This window comes from Heptranchias perlo, chromosome 17 (assembly GCF_035084215.1).
Source record: "Heptranchias perlo isolate sHepPer1 chromosome 17, sHepPer1.hap1, whole genome shotgun sequence".
Classification (NCBI taxonomy): domain Eukaryota; kingdom Metazoa; phylum Chordata; class Chondrichthyes; order Hexanchiformes; family Hexanchidae; genus Heptranchias; species Heptranchias perlo.
In genome coordinates, this window is record NC_090341.1 from 13,589,689 (window position 1) to 13,606,268 (window position 16,580).

Here is a 16,580-nt window from a genome sequence, read left to right on the forward strand (position 1 = left end):
AATCAGCAATGGAACGCATTGTCATTTTGCCCCCATCCTCTATACCAGTCTACTGGACAAAAGAATAATGTAGTTTTTTTGTATAAGCACATCAAAGGAACATAAAGCATGAACTATGGAATTTTATCCCAGGGAACTTTCACAGGAAATCCATGTGCTTGCTGACCTACACTGGTTCCTGGTCCACCAATGCCTCGATTTAAAAATTCTCATCCTCATGTTCAAACCCCTCCATGGCCTCGCCCCCTCCCTATTTCAGTAACCTCCTCCAACCCTACAACTCTGAGAACTCTGCATTCCTCCAACTCTGGCCTCTTGTGCATCCCACACTTCCTTCGCCCCACCATTGGTGGCCGTGCATTCAGCCTTCTAGGCCCTAAGCTCTGGAATTCCCTCCCTGAACCTCTCCATCTCTCCTCCTTTAAGATGCTCCTTAAAACCTACTTCTTTGACCAAGCTTTTAGTCACCTGTCCTAATGTCTCCTTCTTTGTCTTGGTGTCAATTTTTGTCTGATTTCACTCCTGTGAAGCATCTTGGGACGTCTTGCTACATTAAAGGCGTCATCTAAATGCAAGTTGTTATATTCAAAGAGTGATTTATTTAGCAAATATAGCATTTTACATGACAAACGAAACATTTGACTTTTAAATGTTTCCACTGTTTAACCTTTGTAATATAAAATGAATAGTTAGAGCAACTGCATTTCTTTTATTTGTGCATTTCTGAGATAATAACAGAAACAACAGCATAAAAATGGTTAAATAAAGGCAGCAAATTCTGGCAAGACTGCACCATTATTCAAGTTTGGAAGGAGGTTATGAATAAAAGCCCTGAATTTAACCATGTCTATTTAAGAAAAACCTTTCATTAACACTAAGTTTTTTTTTATTCGTTCATGGGATGTGGGTATCGCTGGCGAGGCCAGCATTTATTGCCCATCCCTAATTGCCCTCGAGAAGGTGGTGGTGAGCCGCCTTCTTGAACCGCTGCAGTCCATGTGGTGATGGTTCTCCCACAGTGCTGTTAGGTAGAGAGTTCCTGGATTTTTACCCAGCGATGATGAAGGAACGGCGATATATCTCCAAGTCGGGATGGTGTGTGACTTGGAGGGGAACGTGCAGGTTGTGTTGTTCTCATGTGCCTGCTGCTCTTGTCCTTCTAGGTGGTAGAGGTCACGGGTTTGGGAGGTGCTGTTAAAGAAGCCTTGGCGAGTTGCTGCAGTGCATCCTGTAGATGGTACACACTGCAGCCACGGTGCGCCGTTGGTGAAGGGAGTGAATGTTTAGGGTGGTGGATGGGGTGCCAATCAAGCGGGCTGCTTTGTCCTGGATGGTGTCGAGCTTTTTGAGTGTTGTTGCAGCTGCAATCATACGGGCAAATGAAGAGTATTCCATCACACTCCTGACTTGTGCCTTGTAGATGGTGGAAAGGCTTTGGGGAGTCAGGAGGTGAGTCACTCGTCACAGAATACCCAGCCTCTGACCTGCTCTTGCAGCCACAGTATTTATGTGGCTGGTCCAGTAAGTTTATGGTCAGTGGTGACCCCCAGGATGTTGATGGTAATCAGCGATGGTAATGCAGTTGAATGTCATGGGGAGGTGGTTAGAATCTGTCTTGTTGGAGATGGTCATTGCCTGGCACTTGTCTGGCGCGAATGTTACTTGCCACTTATCAGCCCAAGCCTGGATGTTGTCCAGGTCTTGCTGTACGCGGGCACGGGCCGCTTCATTATCTGAAGGGTTGCGAATGGAACTGGACACTGTGCAATCATCAGCGAACATCCCCATTTCTGACCTTACGATGGAGGGAAGATCATTGATGAAGCAGCTGAAGATGGTTGGGCCTAGGACACTGCCCTGAGGAACTCCTGCAGCAATGTCCTGGGGCTGAGATGATTGGCCTCCAACAACCACTACCATCTTCCTTTGTGCTATTACTATGTTAGAGGAATTTGGTAAAGACAGGTGCAAATTTTTTCTTCAATTTAATATTCCTTGGTCCTCAATATAAAACCCCACAATCTAAACATATCACGTATTTGGTACTGTTGTTACAAAGCTGTTTTGAAAGGTGTAATAATATGTATTATTTTTTGCTCAAAACACAGTATTTTATACCTCAAGCCATGAAGGAAATATAAAGGAATTGTTTAAAGCAGTGTTTAGAAAAAAATGTTAGTTAAAAAGAGAGAGCTGTAGCCTGGTTTATGTGCTTTCGTCTAAGTTATGTGGGTCTGATAAAAGTAGAGTTTTATTATAACATCTGCGACTTTTTGTTTCCTGAGAAAATGCCCATTTTTCAAAACATTCTTCCCATTCAATATTGTATCTGCATTCTGCATTCTGTGCCTTCAAAATGTAGAAGAAAGTTATGTGCATAGTTACATTTGGCACTTGGTTTGTCCAGCTATAGTGTCAACCATTTCCAAAGGAATCCTGATGAATAGAGAAGACTATTTTTTAAAAAAGCAAAATTATTTTCAAAATTGAATTCTGGCTGCTGTACGGAAATAAAGTTGGCAAACAGAATCACAGCTGAAAGCAATCAGATATCAGCTTTGGTGCCAAAGAGATACGATTGGCTTCCGTGAAAGAATTTCCTCCACAATGGTATGACCATTCACACCAGCATTTGAAAACCAGTAATTTTTACATTGCTGCATATCAAACCTATCTGCGATTGTCTGTCTGCTCTACCAAACACTGATGGTTTAATTCATATGGCAGGGGGTGGAGCAGGATGGAATATGGAGGGAGGGAGAGGGCAGCACCAACAACTAGTCATAGAGTCATAGAAGTTTACAACATGGAAACAGGCTCTTCGGCCCAACATGTCCATGTCGCCCAGTTTATACCACTAAGCTAGTCCCAATTGCCTGCACTTGGCCCATATCCCTCTATACCCATCTTACCCATGTAACTGTCCAAATGCTTTTTAAAAGACAAAATTGTACCCGCCTCTACTACTGCCTCTGGCAGCTCGTTCCAGACACTCACCACCCTTTGAGTGAAAAAATTGCCCCTCTGGACCCTTTTGTATCTCTCCCCTCTCACCTTAAATCTATGTCCCCTCGTTATAGACTCCCCTACCTTTGGGAAAAGATTTTGACTATCTACCTTATCTATGCCCCTCATTATTTTATAGACTTCTATAAGATCACCCCTTAACCTCCTACTCTTCAGGGAAAAAAGTCCCAGTCTATCTAATCTCTCCCTATAAGTCAAACCATCAAGTCCCGGTAGCATCCTAGTAAATCTTTTCTGCACTCTTTCTAGTTTAATAATATCCTTTCTATAATAGGGTGACCAGAACTGTACACAGTATTCCAAGTGTGGCCTTACTAATGTCTTGTACAACTTCAACAAAACATCCCAACTCCTGTATTCAATGTTCTGACCAATGAAACCAAGCATGCCGAATGCCTTCTTCACCACCCTGGCCACCTGTGACTCCACTTTCAAGGAGCTATGAACCTGTACTCCTAGATCTCTTTGTTCCATAACTCTCCCCAACGCCCTACCATTAACGGAGTGGGTCCTGGCCCGATTCGATCTACCAAAATGCATCACCTCACATTTATCTACATTAAACTCCATCTGCCATTCATCAGTCCACTGGACCAATTTATCAAGATCCCGTTGCAATCCTAGATAACCTTCTTCACTGTCCACAATGCCACCAATCTTGGTGTCATCTGCAAACTTACTAACCATGCCTCCTAAATTCTCATCCAAATCATTAATATAAATAACAAATAACAGCGGACCCAGCACCGATCCCTGAGGCACACCGCTGGTCACAGGCCTCCAGTTTGAAAAACAACCCTCTACAACCACCCTCTGTCTTCTGTCGTCAATCCAATTTTGTATCCAATTGGCTACCTCACCTTGGATCCCGTGAGATTTAACCTTATGTAACAACCTACCATGCGGTACCTTGTCAAAGGCTTTGCTAAAGTCTATGTAGACCACGTCTACTGCACAGCCCTCATCTATCTTCTTGGTTACCCCTTCAAAAAACTCAATCAAATTCGTGAGACATGATTTTCCTCTCACAAAACCATGCTGACTGTTCCTAATCAGTCCCTGCCTCTCCAAATGCCTGTAGATCCTGTCTCTCAGAATACCCTCTAACAACTTACCCACTACAGATGTCAGGCTCACCGGTCTGTAGTTCCCAGGTTTTTCCCTGCCGCCCTTCTTAAACAAAGGCACAACATTTGCTACCCTCCAATCTTCAGGCACCTCCCCTGTAGCGGTGGATGATTCAAAAATCTCTGCTAGGGGACCCGCAATTTCCTCCCTAACCTCCCATAACTAGGGCAATTTGCTCCCTCACCCAAAAAGGAACAAACCCACTTTTACTGACCTGGAACCAATGAAACAATCATCTTTTAACTTAGCAAACCTATCTAAGATTTTCATGCTGGCACTTTGCTCACCCTCAGTTTTATATTCGTGCCTCTGGTGGTCAAGTCAATGAACTGCACACTACTTGTCTGCAAGTATTTACCACCTTCTCATTCTGTCTACTTTTGTTGAAATGTACCCTTCTCTTGTGTACTCACGTGGAAATGTTATCTCTCTGTGTGTTGCCATTTACCACATCCCCACAGTGAAGTGTATCCAATCCTCCTGCTTCAATTTATTGTCTCTTCATCAAGCGATCTATCGCTTCTTGTGTCAGTATTCACCATGTTTCCCCTGGCGTGGTGTATCCACTCCATGATCCAATACTTGTTGCCTCCTTGTGGTGAAATATATAGAGTTCATGTGCCACTATTTACCACCTCTTTATGGTCATCCCAAATAACTGCAGTCCAGTACTGGCATTTACCCTTTTTGCTGTGAAACATATCCACTCCATGTGCCACTAGTTACCACTTCATTGTCATGATGTGATGTATTCAAGCTCTGCCGCATCCTTACAGTGAAATCTATCCAGTTCACATGGGTGTATTTACCGCCTGCTCAAAGTGGGTTCCATCCAATCTAAGAACCAGGATTTTCTGTTTATTTACAGTAAGATGTATCCAGTCCATATGCTGGCAATTACTGCAACCTTACGATCAGTATGAGATTATCCAGTCCATATGTTGGTATTTACCACCACTTCATATATAAAGCCTATTTGCTGGTGTTTGATGCCTCCTCATGGTCACAGTAAGATATATCAGCCTCGGTGTGCTGGTGCTTACCGCCTCCTGGTGGTAACGTGTATCCAGTCCATGTGCCAGCATTTATTGCCTACAACTGGCGACATGGACCCAGTCCATGCGCCGGTCTTCACCACCTCCTGGTGGCGACATGCACCCAGTCCATGCGCCGGTCTTCACTACCTCCTGGTGGCGACATGTACCCAGTTCATGTGCCAGCATTTACCAGCTCCTGCTGGTGACATATAACCAGTCCATGTGCTGGTATTTACTTCCTCCTGCTGGTGACATGTACCCAGTCCATGTGCTGGTATTTACTTCCTCCTGCTGGTGACATGTACCCAATCCATGTGCCGGTATTTACCGCCTCCTGCTGGTGACATGTACCCAGTCCATGTGCCGGTATTTACCACCTACTGCTGGTGACATGTACCCAATCCATGTGCCGGTATTTACCGCCTCCTGCTGGTGACATGTACCCAGTCCATGAGCCGGTATTTACCGCCTCCTGCTGGTGACATGTACCCAGTCCATGAGCCGGTATTTACCAGCTCCTGCTGGTGACATGTACCCAGTCCACGTGCCGGTATTTACCAGCTCCTGCTGGTGACATGCACCCAGTCCATGAGCCGGTATTTACCAGCTCCTGCTGGTGACATGTACCCCTCCATGTGCCGGTATTTACCGCCTCCTGGTGCTGGCATGTACCCAGTCCCCGTGCCGGTATTTACCGCCTCCTGGTGGTGACATGTGCCCAGTCCATGTGTCGGTGTTTAACGGCTCTTGCCTGCGACATGTGCCCAGCCCATGGGTATTTACCGCCAAATATTTGCCAGTATTTGCATTGGGTTGGTCCCCAGTGACACCAAACGCAAATCTATGGCTTACTGCAATTTTAAGAAGAAACTTAAAATGAAATTTCGGGACACATTGAGGTGATGATGTGAGTCGAAGGGTTCCCGGTAATTGTTCCATTTTTAATAAAATTAACATTTAAAAAAAATTGCAGACTCGCGAATTGCAATGCGAGGAGGGAGTGCGCGCCCGATGCACTTTCCCGTTCGGTCACATTAGCGGACGGTAAGAACCACATTTCTCGCGCCTGATACACAAATAAAAGTAAACAAGACTCAGGATAAAAACCAGTCCCGTCCCCCGTCGCTGCTCACCGGGACTGCACTCTCCGGATGGACCCCTTTCCCTTTCGCAACAAATTTTAAAACACGACCTACATGTGGGTCAAACCTGCTTCTTGTAATTTTTTTTTTAAAAATCACTCCTTTAATAACAAATATAGATAACCAAAGGTTTTTAATCGCCTCGCGGGTTTTTACATAACCTCAAATCCGTCATAAACTTGAACAAACGCGACAGATTTCCCTTAATTGCAAGTCTTTCTTTACCGGTCCCCTCTCGTTGTATAAAATGTTTTGTTTTTTGAAAATGTAATGAAAGCCGACGGATGAGGTTTCTAACTTTAGTTTCCTCCTCCTCCCGCCCGCCGAGGCTGATGTTGTGCGAGCTCTGCAGTGCACAGGTAGCACTGAGCCGGCACTTCCCTCTCCCTCCATCCCCATCCCCACTACCCCCTCAACCGAGCCTCCTCCCCTCCACATGCTCCCCTCACTTTCAGCTTCGAAGCCCTCCCCGGCCCCTTTCCTTACCTGCAGGAGACGGTGATTTCGATCTTCGTGGCAGGGACACTAGCCTGAAGGGGATCGAAGTCTCCGATAGATGCCATTCTCTTGCTTGTTGCTCTCTCCCTGACTACCTCACCAACTCTCTCTCACACACACAACACACATCCAGCTACATGACATCACAGGCATGACCACCCTGGAGCGAACTCCCCTCCTTTACCTATTATTATTCATAATATTTCATCTCTTGCTTTAGCTATCTTTTTACGTTAGATATATATATTAAAAAAAAACATGAATAAGTTCAGGGAGGGAATGAGAGGAATCCTCGTTTGCACGTTTGAAACCGTGGAAGATTTCCACAATGGTGTAGCGAATTCGTAAATGTGTTTATGAAGAACGTGTGGACAATTTTGCTACGCCTAGCGCACAAAGGAAATCCCCCCCCCCTCCCCTCCCTCCTCCTCACTAAGTCTTTATTATCAATTCACATTTATACTTTTTTTTAAAAAAAGATTTGCACAGAAGGAAATGATCAGACTTTGTTCTCTCAGGTGGGATCCTGACAAAGCAAGAGCGAGCATAGGAAATTCCAGCGTGCGCTGCATAGGATTTTCTGACCATTTAATGTCAGAAACCACGCACAGCATGTACCGCAATTTTCCATTTATGCTGTCGACAGGTGAGGCTCCTTACTGAGAGCGCGAAGTCAAACAATTACCCTTACAATAGCTCAGTGTATTCTTGCTACTGTTGTGAAGAAAATGTGTCACAGGTTAGTCACATATCAGGAGAACTCACTTAACAGCGATTCACAATATTACTATGTGTAATTTATATGGGGAATAGAACCAGGGAGCAAGTTATGAGACATAATTCCCTATTAGGAATCAATGGGGCATCACAAATTACAAGAGTGAACTGAGAATGTTTTACAGATGTCATCCGATCTGAGAAGTGGAATTATTGCCTTCAACTCACTCTTTGATAGAAAGTACCCTTTGAGATATTTGTTGAAGTTAATTTGTTGCTGGGAAGTGGAGTACTGCTAGTGTGAGGGAGATCAGTCTTGTCAGTACTGCAAGTTGAGGCGCTGTTAGTGTATCTGGGAGGGAGATCAGTGTATTGGTACTGGGAGTGGAAGCACAGTTAATGTACCTGGCAGGGAGGACAGTGTGTCAGTGCTGGATGTATGGGCGCTGTTAGTGTATCTTCGGGGAGAGTTTTTCCAGGGGTGCATGCAGCAGGAAGTGGGATGTGAGTGGTGAGGGATACAAAGAACTGATGAGAGATGGCTTTGTCTGTGGTTGAGGGGGTAGCAGTGAATATGGGTTGGGGATTTTATATGGAGGGAGAGGTTAATGGAGAACAGGAGGGCAAGATGAGTTGAAATGGAGGTTGAAGTCACCAAGGATGATAGTTCCTCAGTACAGAGGCTGAGGGAGGAAAGCAGTGAGTGTAGGGAATTCCTTATTTTGTATGATTCTTGGACTCTGGATGAATAGTCAAGCAAAGAAAGTCACCCTCACTCACAGTAGTTCTGTTAATCAAAAGTAATTATTTAATGATATCATTCATACAAGCATTCATGAAGCAAAATCAAACCATACAAATGACTTTCCTCTATAAAATCCCATTATACACTTAATAATTCGCAACGTTATTATGTAATGACTTAACAATTCATACACACATCAGACAAATTATTAATACTTATACAACCTTTAAACCAAGGATTTTGCTCATCGGGCCTGAAGGTTGATCAGGTCTTCAGTACTCGAGGTCCTTTTCTTCTTGCATGATGTTCAACTGCAGTGTGCGTTCCTTGTGACGGCTGGATGGTGAAGAAGAGAAGAGACTTCTTCTCTCAAAGTCTTCTTTTTATATTGTTTTTTACCAATAAGAGGTAGGATTGGGGAGGGTCATTCTTTTTGTCCAATCGTTCCCTGTTGCTATGCCTCAATCATTATAACATACTTCAGTGATTGACAGTTTAGGCTTTGATCATGTGACGGAAGACCCTTTGATGTAGAAAAGACCATGTACTCGAACAATGGGTTGTATAAGGCCCCTTTACTGTCTGTTTATGGCCTTTCATGTAGAGATAGCCCCTTACATTTCTACACCCAGACATTCTTAATGGTCCTTATATCTCCAATTTTGATTGCTTCATTGGCTTCAAATCCATTCCTTATACCATTTGACCATATGCTGTGTGCAATACTATTTGATGTTTTACAAATCCCAGTTCTTTTGAACAGATTACCAGATAGGAATGAGAGGCCCATGCTTTTCTCACACCTATCATTGCTTTCCTGATCCAAAGCCTTTGATGTATGTCTTTGTTGCCTTTTCTTACATTACCCCCTGTTGTGAAGCTTGTGTATCCAAAAACCTATGTGTTTTGAAAGCCTGATAACGCTTTAAGCTCAATATTATCCATTTAGCTTATTTATTTAATAATCTAGATATCTATCTGCAGTACAATGTCTTCGATCCTGAAATTCATACATCTCCAATGCCATCAATGTCAGTGAGGGGAAAACAGGATTTGTGAGAACAGAGTTTACCACATTACTGTGTTTGCAGGTTTTCAAATGTCTTTGTTTAAAAGGGGTACAGTTAACCCTTTCCTTCAAATGTCTTTTGTTAAATGGGTTTTGAACCCCACATGAGGATATCTTGGTGAGAAATTTGACGTGAGGCTTGGGTGGGCGGTAGAGAACGAGGACATTAAAGGAGAGGTGAGAGGAGTGGAACAAGCTGAAAGGAGGAGATGGTGCCAGAGGATGCTTAGTGATAATGACCACACCACCACTGTGGCAGTTTGGGTAGGACAGGTGGGGAGTGTAGCCAGGTGGGGAGTCTTCAGTAAAGGGGAAGGTGTCATCACCCATAAGCCAAGTTTCCGTAAAGGCGATGATGTCAATGCAGTCATCCACAATAAGGTCATGGATGACAAGGGCCTTGTTAGCAAGTGAACGGACATTCTAGAAGGAGATATGGAGATGGGCGGTGATTGCTAATCTGCTCGCAGAATCCATGCGGTCAGTGATGGAAGGGGTGAGTGGGACGAGAAGGAGGTTGGCAAGATTAGTCCACCACGGGCGCATTGGGTGGAAAGGTCGGCAAAAAAGTAGGATGGGGTAATTGCGGTTGCTGCTCGTAAGAAGGCAGTGAAAAGTGCGTTAATGGGCACTTCGGAGAATATGAGTTCTGGGAGTGAGGATGCTGTTAGTGTGTCTGTGAGGGACATCAGCATATTAGTGGGGCACTGCTAGTGTGTCAGTGAAGGAGATCAGAGTATCAACACAGGGGCTTTAGAATGTAAGTGAAGGATGAGATAAGGCTATTTGGATCAATTTAAAATTTGGATTAATTTAAAATTATTCCTCTTGTTCTACAAGGCTGACTTGCCTTGAAGTAATATCCTGGGTTCACCTGATTGTACCATTTATATGCTCAATGAGGTCAGTCTTTTCTCTAGCTATACAGCTCAACTGTCTCTAATTTTTCTTCAGCTCATGCCTTTTATATTTGGGATCATTTTTGTTGCTCTTCTCTACCTGTATCCATTTTGAGATATGCTGATTCATGTTCAGGTATGGTAGTATAGTGGTTATGTTATTAGGACTAGTAATCTAAAGAACATGAGTTCAACTCCCATCGTGGTAGTTTGAGAATGTGAATTTTTTTTTAAATCTGGAAATAAAAAGCCGGTATCAGTAAAAGTGACCACGAAGCTGTCGGATTGTCGGAAAACCCAATTCGTTCACTACTGTCCTTTAGGGAATGAAAGCTGCTGCCCGGTCTGGTTTACATGTTACTCCAGACCCACACTAACATGGTTGACTCTCACCTGCCCTCTGAAGTGACCTAATAAGCCACTCGGTTATATCACCGCCTTCTCAGCCTTGCCAGCGACGCCCACATGCTGACAATAAATGGAATAGGAAAATATTGTACACATTGCTCCAAGCACATTCCAAGCAGTATATTATCAAGCTTTAGCATAGCTTCTGTAAACCTGAACTTCACTGGTCTGGCTATGTATCCCAAAATTTGATTTGACTTTTTAAAACTGCCTTTGTACAATGTAACATTGAAAGTGAATGGTTTGCTGTTATTCTTGGGTCCCTTTCCAAATTCCTCAATGCTAATTCTATTCCCTTTATTGTGTATTGTGTCAGCCTTGGCTCAGTGGTAGCACTCTTGCTTCTGAGTCAGAAAATTGTGGGTTCAAGTTTCACTCCAGAGACTTGAGCACATTATCTAGGCTAATGTTTCAGTGCAGTACTGAGGGAGTGCTGCATTGTTGGCAGTGCCTTTTTCAGATGAGATGTTAAACCAAGACCATGTCTGCTCTCTCAGGTGGATGTAAAAGGTCCCATGGCACTGGTCAAAGAAGAGCAGGGGTGTCCTGGCCAATATTTGTCCCTCAATCAACATCATTGAAACAGACTATCTGGTCATTATCATATTGATGTTTTTGGAAACTTGCTGTGCGCGAATTGGCTGCTGTGTTTACTACATTGCAACAGTGACTACACTTCAAAAATTACTTAATTGGCTATAAAAGCACTTTGGGATGTCCCAAGGTCGTGAAATGCACTATATAAAATTGCAAGTTCTTTTTCTTTATATCTATGTTGCTCCTTTTCCACATATTGTGAGATACTTTAAACTTGCCAATATTAAATTGAATTTGACATTTGTCCACCCAATCCCACGACTAATCTAAATCTTTCTGCAAATTGTTAATTGTATCTCCTCTCCTTATTGCTCTCTCTTTTAGTGCCAGCTGTAAATTTAACAAGCTTGTAATTGATTTCTATGTCTGTGTAATTTAAGTAAATAACAACAGGGGTACAATCACTGACCCTATAACTCCAATCAGCACCTCCCTCCCAGTCTGACACTACATTTCTTATGGATACTCTCTTGAGTGGAGTGGAGTGGAGTGGAGAGGAGATGTCGCTGGTGGGTTTGTGAGGGAACTCAGTGTACAATTTCTGGAATCGTGTGTCTGCAATGAAGATCCCTACTGGGAGTAGAGGAAATACCACTACAGGTGACATTATCAGAGTGGAATCTTTATGTCGTTCTCAGTATTGTAGAGGAATCTCATGTTATTGTTTCTCCAATAATGTCAGTGAATACAAAGTGAAAGACTGAAGGGCACTGATGGCTAAATATAGAATAGTAGATACATGGGAGCAAGTTACATGCTATAATGTAACTACGGGATTCAGAGAACTTGTACATAGAATAATGGATACCTGGAACCGAGCTGCATACTATTGTCTAAACAAGGGTTTTAAAGGATTAATGCAGAAGATGTAGAGTAAAATTCCTATTCTGCCTAATTACTGTACCTTAACCCAAACCACTTCCATTTCCCATCAGCTATCTTCTGGGGGTCTATGAATCAGACTGACAATTCAGTGGGAAATTATGGGCAGTTTTGTGCTATGGAACCACATCATTTAGGAACTGGGCTGAGACTGTCAAAGCTCACTTCCAGCAAAATCCTTACAGCCAGCAAAAAACAAATTCTTTCATCCTATCACACTGGGCTGGATTCAAACCACTCTACCACCCAGTTCCTGATCTTTTACGTTTAAGTATTTTTTGTATAAAAATATGTATGTACTTGTCTTTCTGTGTCACTATGTGCATATGAGTAGGTCTCTCTTTCTCTGTGGACCTGCCTCCATCAGTACCTGCACTTGCATCTACGTGTCTCTGTGTATATCTTACAGCATCAGCGTTTTTCTGTCAATTATCGTAACAAGGTTGGCCACAGATGCTGCAAGAACTTGTCATTGTGCTCACCCCTCTTCACACACCTCCTTCCCACTGTCTTCGATTCAAGTCTTTTCACAAACAATCCCGCCATCTTCATTCAGCTTTGGCCTCCTTTTGTGTAGTCTTTTCGTAGCTGGGACCCAATTCATCGGCTTGAGATGGTACTGATCTTCAACCAAATGGCACATGTACCTTACCCATCTCAATTGTCTTTCCATAATATGCTCTGCTATTGAATGCAGGCTATTCCTTCTCCTTACTTCAGTGTTAGTTTTTTCCAGTCGAAACCCAAGATTCTCCTTGACAGCACGTACCAAAAGCAAATACTTTCTGCTTGTGTAGCTTTATCAGTGTTCAACTTTCAGACCCCACAAGGAAGTGTCGACTGAATACTGACCTCTTTTCATGTCCCATGATAGGCTCTGTTCCTCTAGAGTGCTTTCCAAAGTCTTTCAAAAACATTTCTAGCTACAGCAAAGCAACCCTTCAGCTATTTCTCCTTAACGGATTGTACAACCTCCCAGGTAAATACATTCATCCACTGTTCTACTTCCCCACCATCAATGCCCACTCTCTTCAGATTTCTTTCTCATACTAAAGGCATAATCATGGTCTCTGAGAAGCTTATGCTAAGCTCCCACTTCCTTCCTGTAGCACCTCGCTCCTCTGTCATCATGATGGTAGCAACCAGCTAGCCAATGAAAATGGCAGCGTCACCCATATAGTTCAGATAGTCACCCATATAGATCCTCAGATGCACCATCTTTAGTGCCACTACTTCCCATTCATTCATACTTGACATAGTCCATTAAAACAGCTCCAAACTTTTTCCTTCAATATTCACACAAGTCCTTTCTCTCTTGTACATCTTCTTTAGTAGTCAGGTAATCATTTTAGTTACGCCTTAGTAAAGAGTAACTGGTAGAGACATCGAGGGGTAGAAATTGCTGTGTGTTGTGCCCATTTTTAGTGCACAAAACAGACACAAAATATACCAATTTAACAGTGGGACGGCCTGTGCCCAATCTGCAAAATGCGTAGGCTTCAAGGAGCTCCTGAAACATTTACCTGAGGAAGGAGGAAGTCTCCGAAAGCTTGTGAATTTAAAATAAAATTGCTGGACTATAACTTGGTGTTGTAAAATTGTTTACAATCTGTACAGGCATTGGTCCCACTGCCAAATTCATGGGGCCCATTTTTTTGGCATCCCAAGTGGAATTGTAAATTAGGGGCCTAACATTGGTTAAAGGACTCCTTTGAGAATTGAGTCCACGATGAGTGTTACAGGCATCGGGCCTGCCCCTCGTGATTCTTCAGCCGCCCCCATGGCCACCAACAAAAGGTGAGTGTTAGGTTCTTTTTTTCAAAAAAATTTCTGTGGAAACTGTGTGCTCAACTCGACACCACAGTCCTGGCAATTTGCCTGCCCCCCGCACTCCCCGTTGCCCAATCCAACCCTCCTCCCCGAAGTTACCTCAGGGCCGCTGCCAGGACAAGCTGCCTGTAGAGGTGTGACAAGCACTGGTAGTTCGTCCCGAATATGTAGATGAGGCTCAAAGTCCAATTTTGTGCCGGCCTCGGGCCTCTGTGCTAGGATACGCGCTGCTCGCACAGCAACGAGTAATGAGCCCAAACTCATTTCTACCCCGAGGGGGTGCTCAGTCCACGGAGAAAAAGAAAGCAGAAGTTGTTCAAAGTAATGTTCTGTTAGATAGATGAGGCCATGGAAGCAAAATGACGAATGTGAGAAACTGGATGGAAGCAGAAGAAGTGAAAAGTAAGAATAGCTAAAGGAGGAGGCGAGAACAGAGATTTAAGATATGATGTGACAGAAAAGTGTTCTTGGTGAGCAAAGCAGTCATGATGGAAGAGGTAAACATATCAGCTGACAGCAAGAAACCATTTACAATTGTAAATTAGTTCAGTGGAAAGAGAGATGCAAAGGTTATATGTCTGGCGGCAGTGTTTCACAAATTCCTGAACCAGCTGATGCTGTTCAGCTAATTCGGATCATGGTGAGAAAGATGACACAGCAAACTAGAGCTGGATGAATTAGCAAGAGAGATGGAGAGAGAAGACTTTGGAGGAGGTATAACAGGCAATGAGGCAAGGGAAAGCCTTTGGCACATGCAGAATGCTGCTAAAGCAAAGGCCCACATTGGTGAAAGAGCTTCAACAGGTCATCCAAACAGAACAAAGAAAGTACCTCAGGTTTGGAAACTAGCCATAAAGATTCCAGGAAGCAATCAGAGGCATTTGGCTCCTTTGCGTGCCAGGGAAGGTGTTTGCAGGAGTGTTTCTGAATAGGATGTAGGGATACTTGGCTGGAAGGATGCAGATAAGTAATTACTGCCACTTCAGAAAAGGATGAGCTGCCCATAGCTTTGGGCTAAAACAGATGATTGATAAGTTCTGGGAATATGGAAAAGATCTGTGGCCATGTTTCATAAACTATGCAGGGGTATGTTTCAGTGTGGAGAAATGGCATCGAGGTTAATATGTATGCGTCTTTTATTTACATTGTGAACTGAGTTGCACTTTAAGATTCTGAGCAAGTCATTCACCGTCTCACTGAAGTTTACCCGCTGCAACTCCAAGATGGGCATGAACTCAGGCCCGAGGTAAAAGTACTGTGCTTTTCATGTTCGTGTGATTTTGAGGATGTACCACTATATATTTACACAGTTCATAGATGTGCAATTATAGATTATTAAGGGTGGTGCACAAAATTAATATTAATGTCACCTCAGGACTGCTGATGCGTTTATCAAAACACTGAAATCTAGGAATACTGAATTGTGATTCCAGCTTTCAGTACTCAAATACATGCTGTGCACATCAGCTCTTGACAAAATCCCATTGAGTTTTATAGCAAGTCATAAAATATTGAACACTCTCATTATTACCATTAGTAGCTTCAACCTTCAACATGGAGATTAAGAGCCATGAGCTTTAACAGTCCTTTTCTTGTAAGTCAGAATTCTGAAGTTCTATCGTTTTATGTCCTGAAGTCCTAATGCGGAAAGTATCATTCCATTATCCAAATAAATCAAATTGTGTTTGTAATCCCACAAACATTAATCAATGTATATTGTGTAGCTGTATAGAATTCCTATTTGTGCAGCAAGGTATGGGTTACTCACCGCGGAAATGTGGAGTTCATGTTTATTCACCAAGGGAAGGTTAATGCACTGTAACTGTAGATAGTTCACGCTTATTCACAAGAGTAAGGATTACATGCTGTTTAACTGAATGGAGTTTCTGTTTATTCAGCTGAGTAACACTGTATGAAATTCCTGTTTCTACAGCAGTGTACAGGCTACTCAGTGTGGAAATAATGAGGTCATATTTATTCAACAGGGTACGGTTAACAGACTAACTGTAGATAATTCCTGTTTTCAGCTGGGTTAAGGATTACATAGATTTTGTTTATTCACACTATGTAGCTGTATACAGTTTCTGTATATTCAGCAGTGTAAGAGTTATGTACAATGTAACTGCATGGAGTTCCTGTTCATTCAGCAAAATAAGGGTTACCTGCTATGTAGCTGCATGGATTTCCTCTTCAGCAGGGTACGGGTAGTGTAACTGCATGGATTTCCTCTTCAGCAGGCTAAGGGTTGTGTAACTGCATGGAGTTCCTGTTTATTCAGCAGGGTAAGGGTTACACACTGTAACTGCATGGAGTTCCTGTTTATTCAGCAGGGTAAGGGTTACACACTGTGTAACTGTATGGAGTTCCTGTTTATTCAGCAGGGTAAGGGTTACACACTGTGTAACTGTATGGATTTCTTCTTCAGCAGGGTAAGGGTTACACACTGTGTAACTGCATGGAGTTCCTGTTTATTCAGCAGGGTAAGGGTTACACACTGTGTAACTGTATGGATTTCTTCTTCAGCAGGGTAAGGGTTACACACTGTGTAACTGTATGGATTTCTTCTTCAGCAGGGTAAGGGTTACACACTGTGTAACTGCA

The 16,580-nt window shown here is 43.1% G+C and overlaps 1 protein-coding gene across 1 annotated transcript in view; it reads right to left on the bottom strand.

Moving 5' to 3' along the window:
* LOC137334066 (copine-9-like) overlaps positions 1 to 15,767 on the bottom strand; it is a 346,820-nt gene extending 331,053 nt beyond the window's left edge. Inside the window, exons 1-2 of the mRNA XM_067998520.1 lie at positions 15,748 to 15,767; positions 6,821 to 6,898 (exon numbers count right to left, since the gene is read on the bottom strand). Of these exons, the coding sequence (XP_067854621.1) occupies positions 6,821 to 6,898; positions 15,748 to 15,767 (98 nt within the window). The remainder of the gene's footprint in view (positions 1 to 6,820; positions 6,899 to 15,747) is intronic.
* Between the last annotated feature and the right edge of the window lie 813 nt (positions 15,768 to 16,580).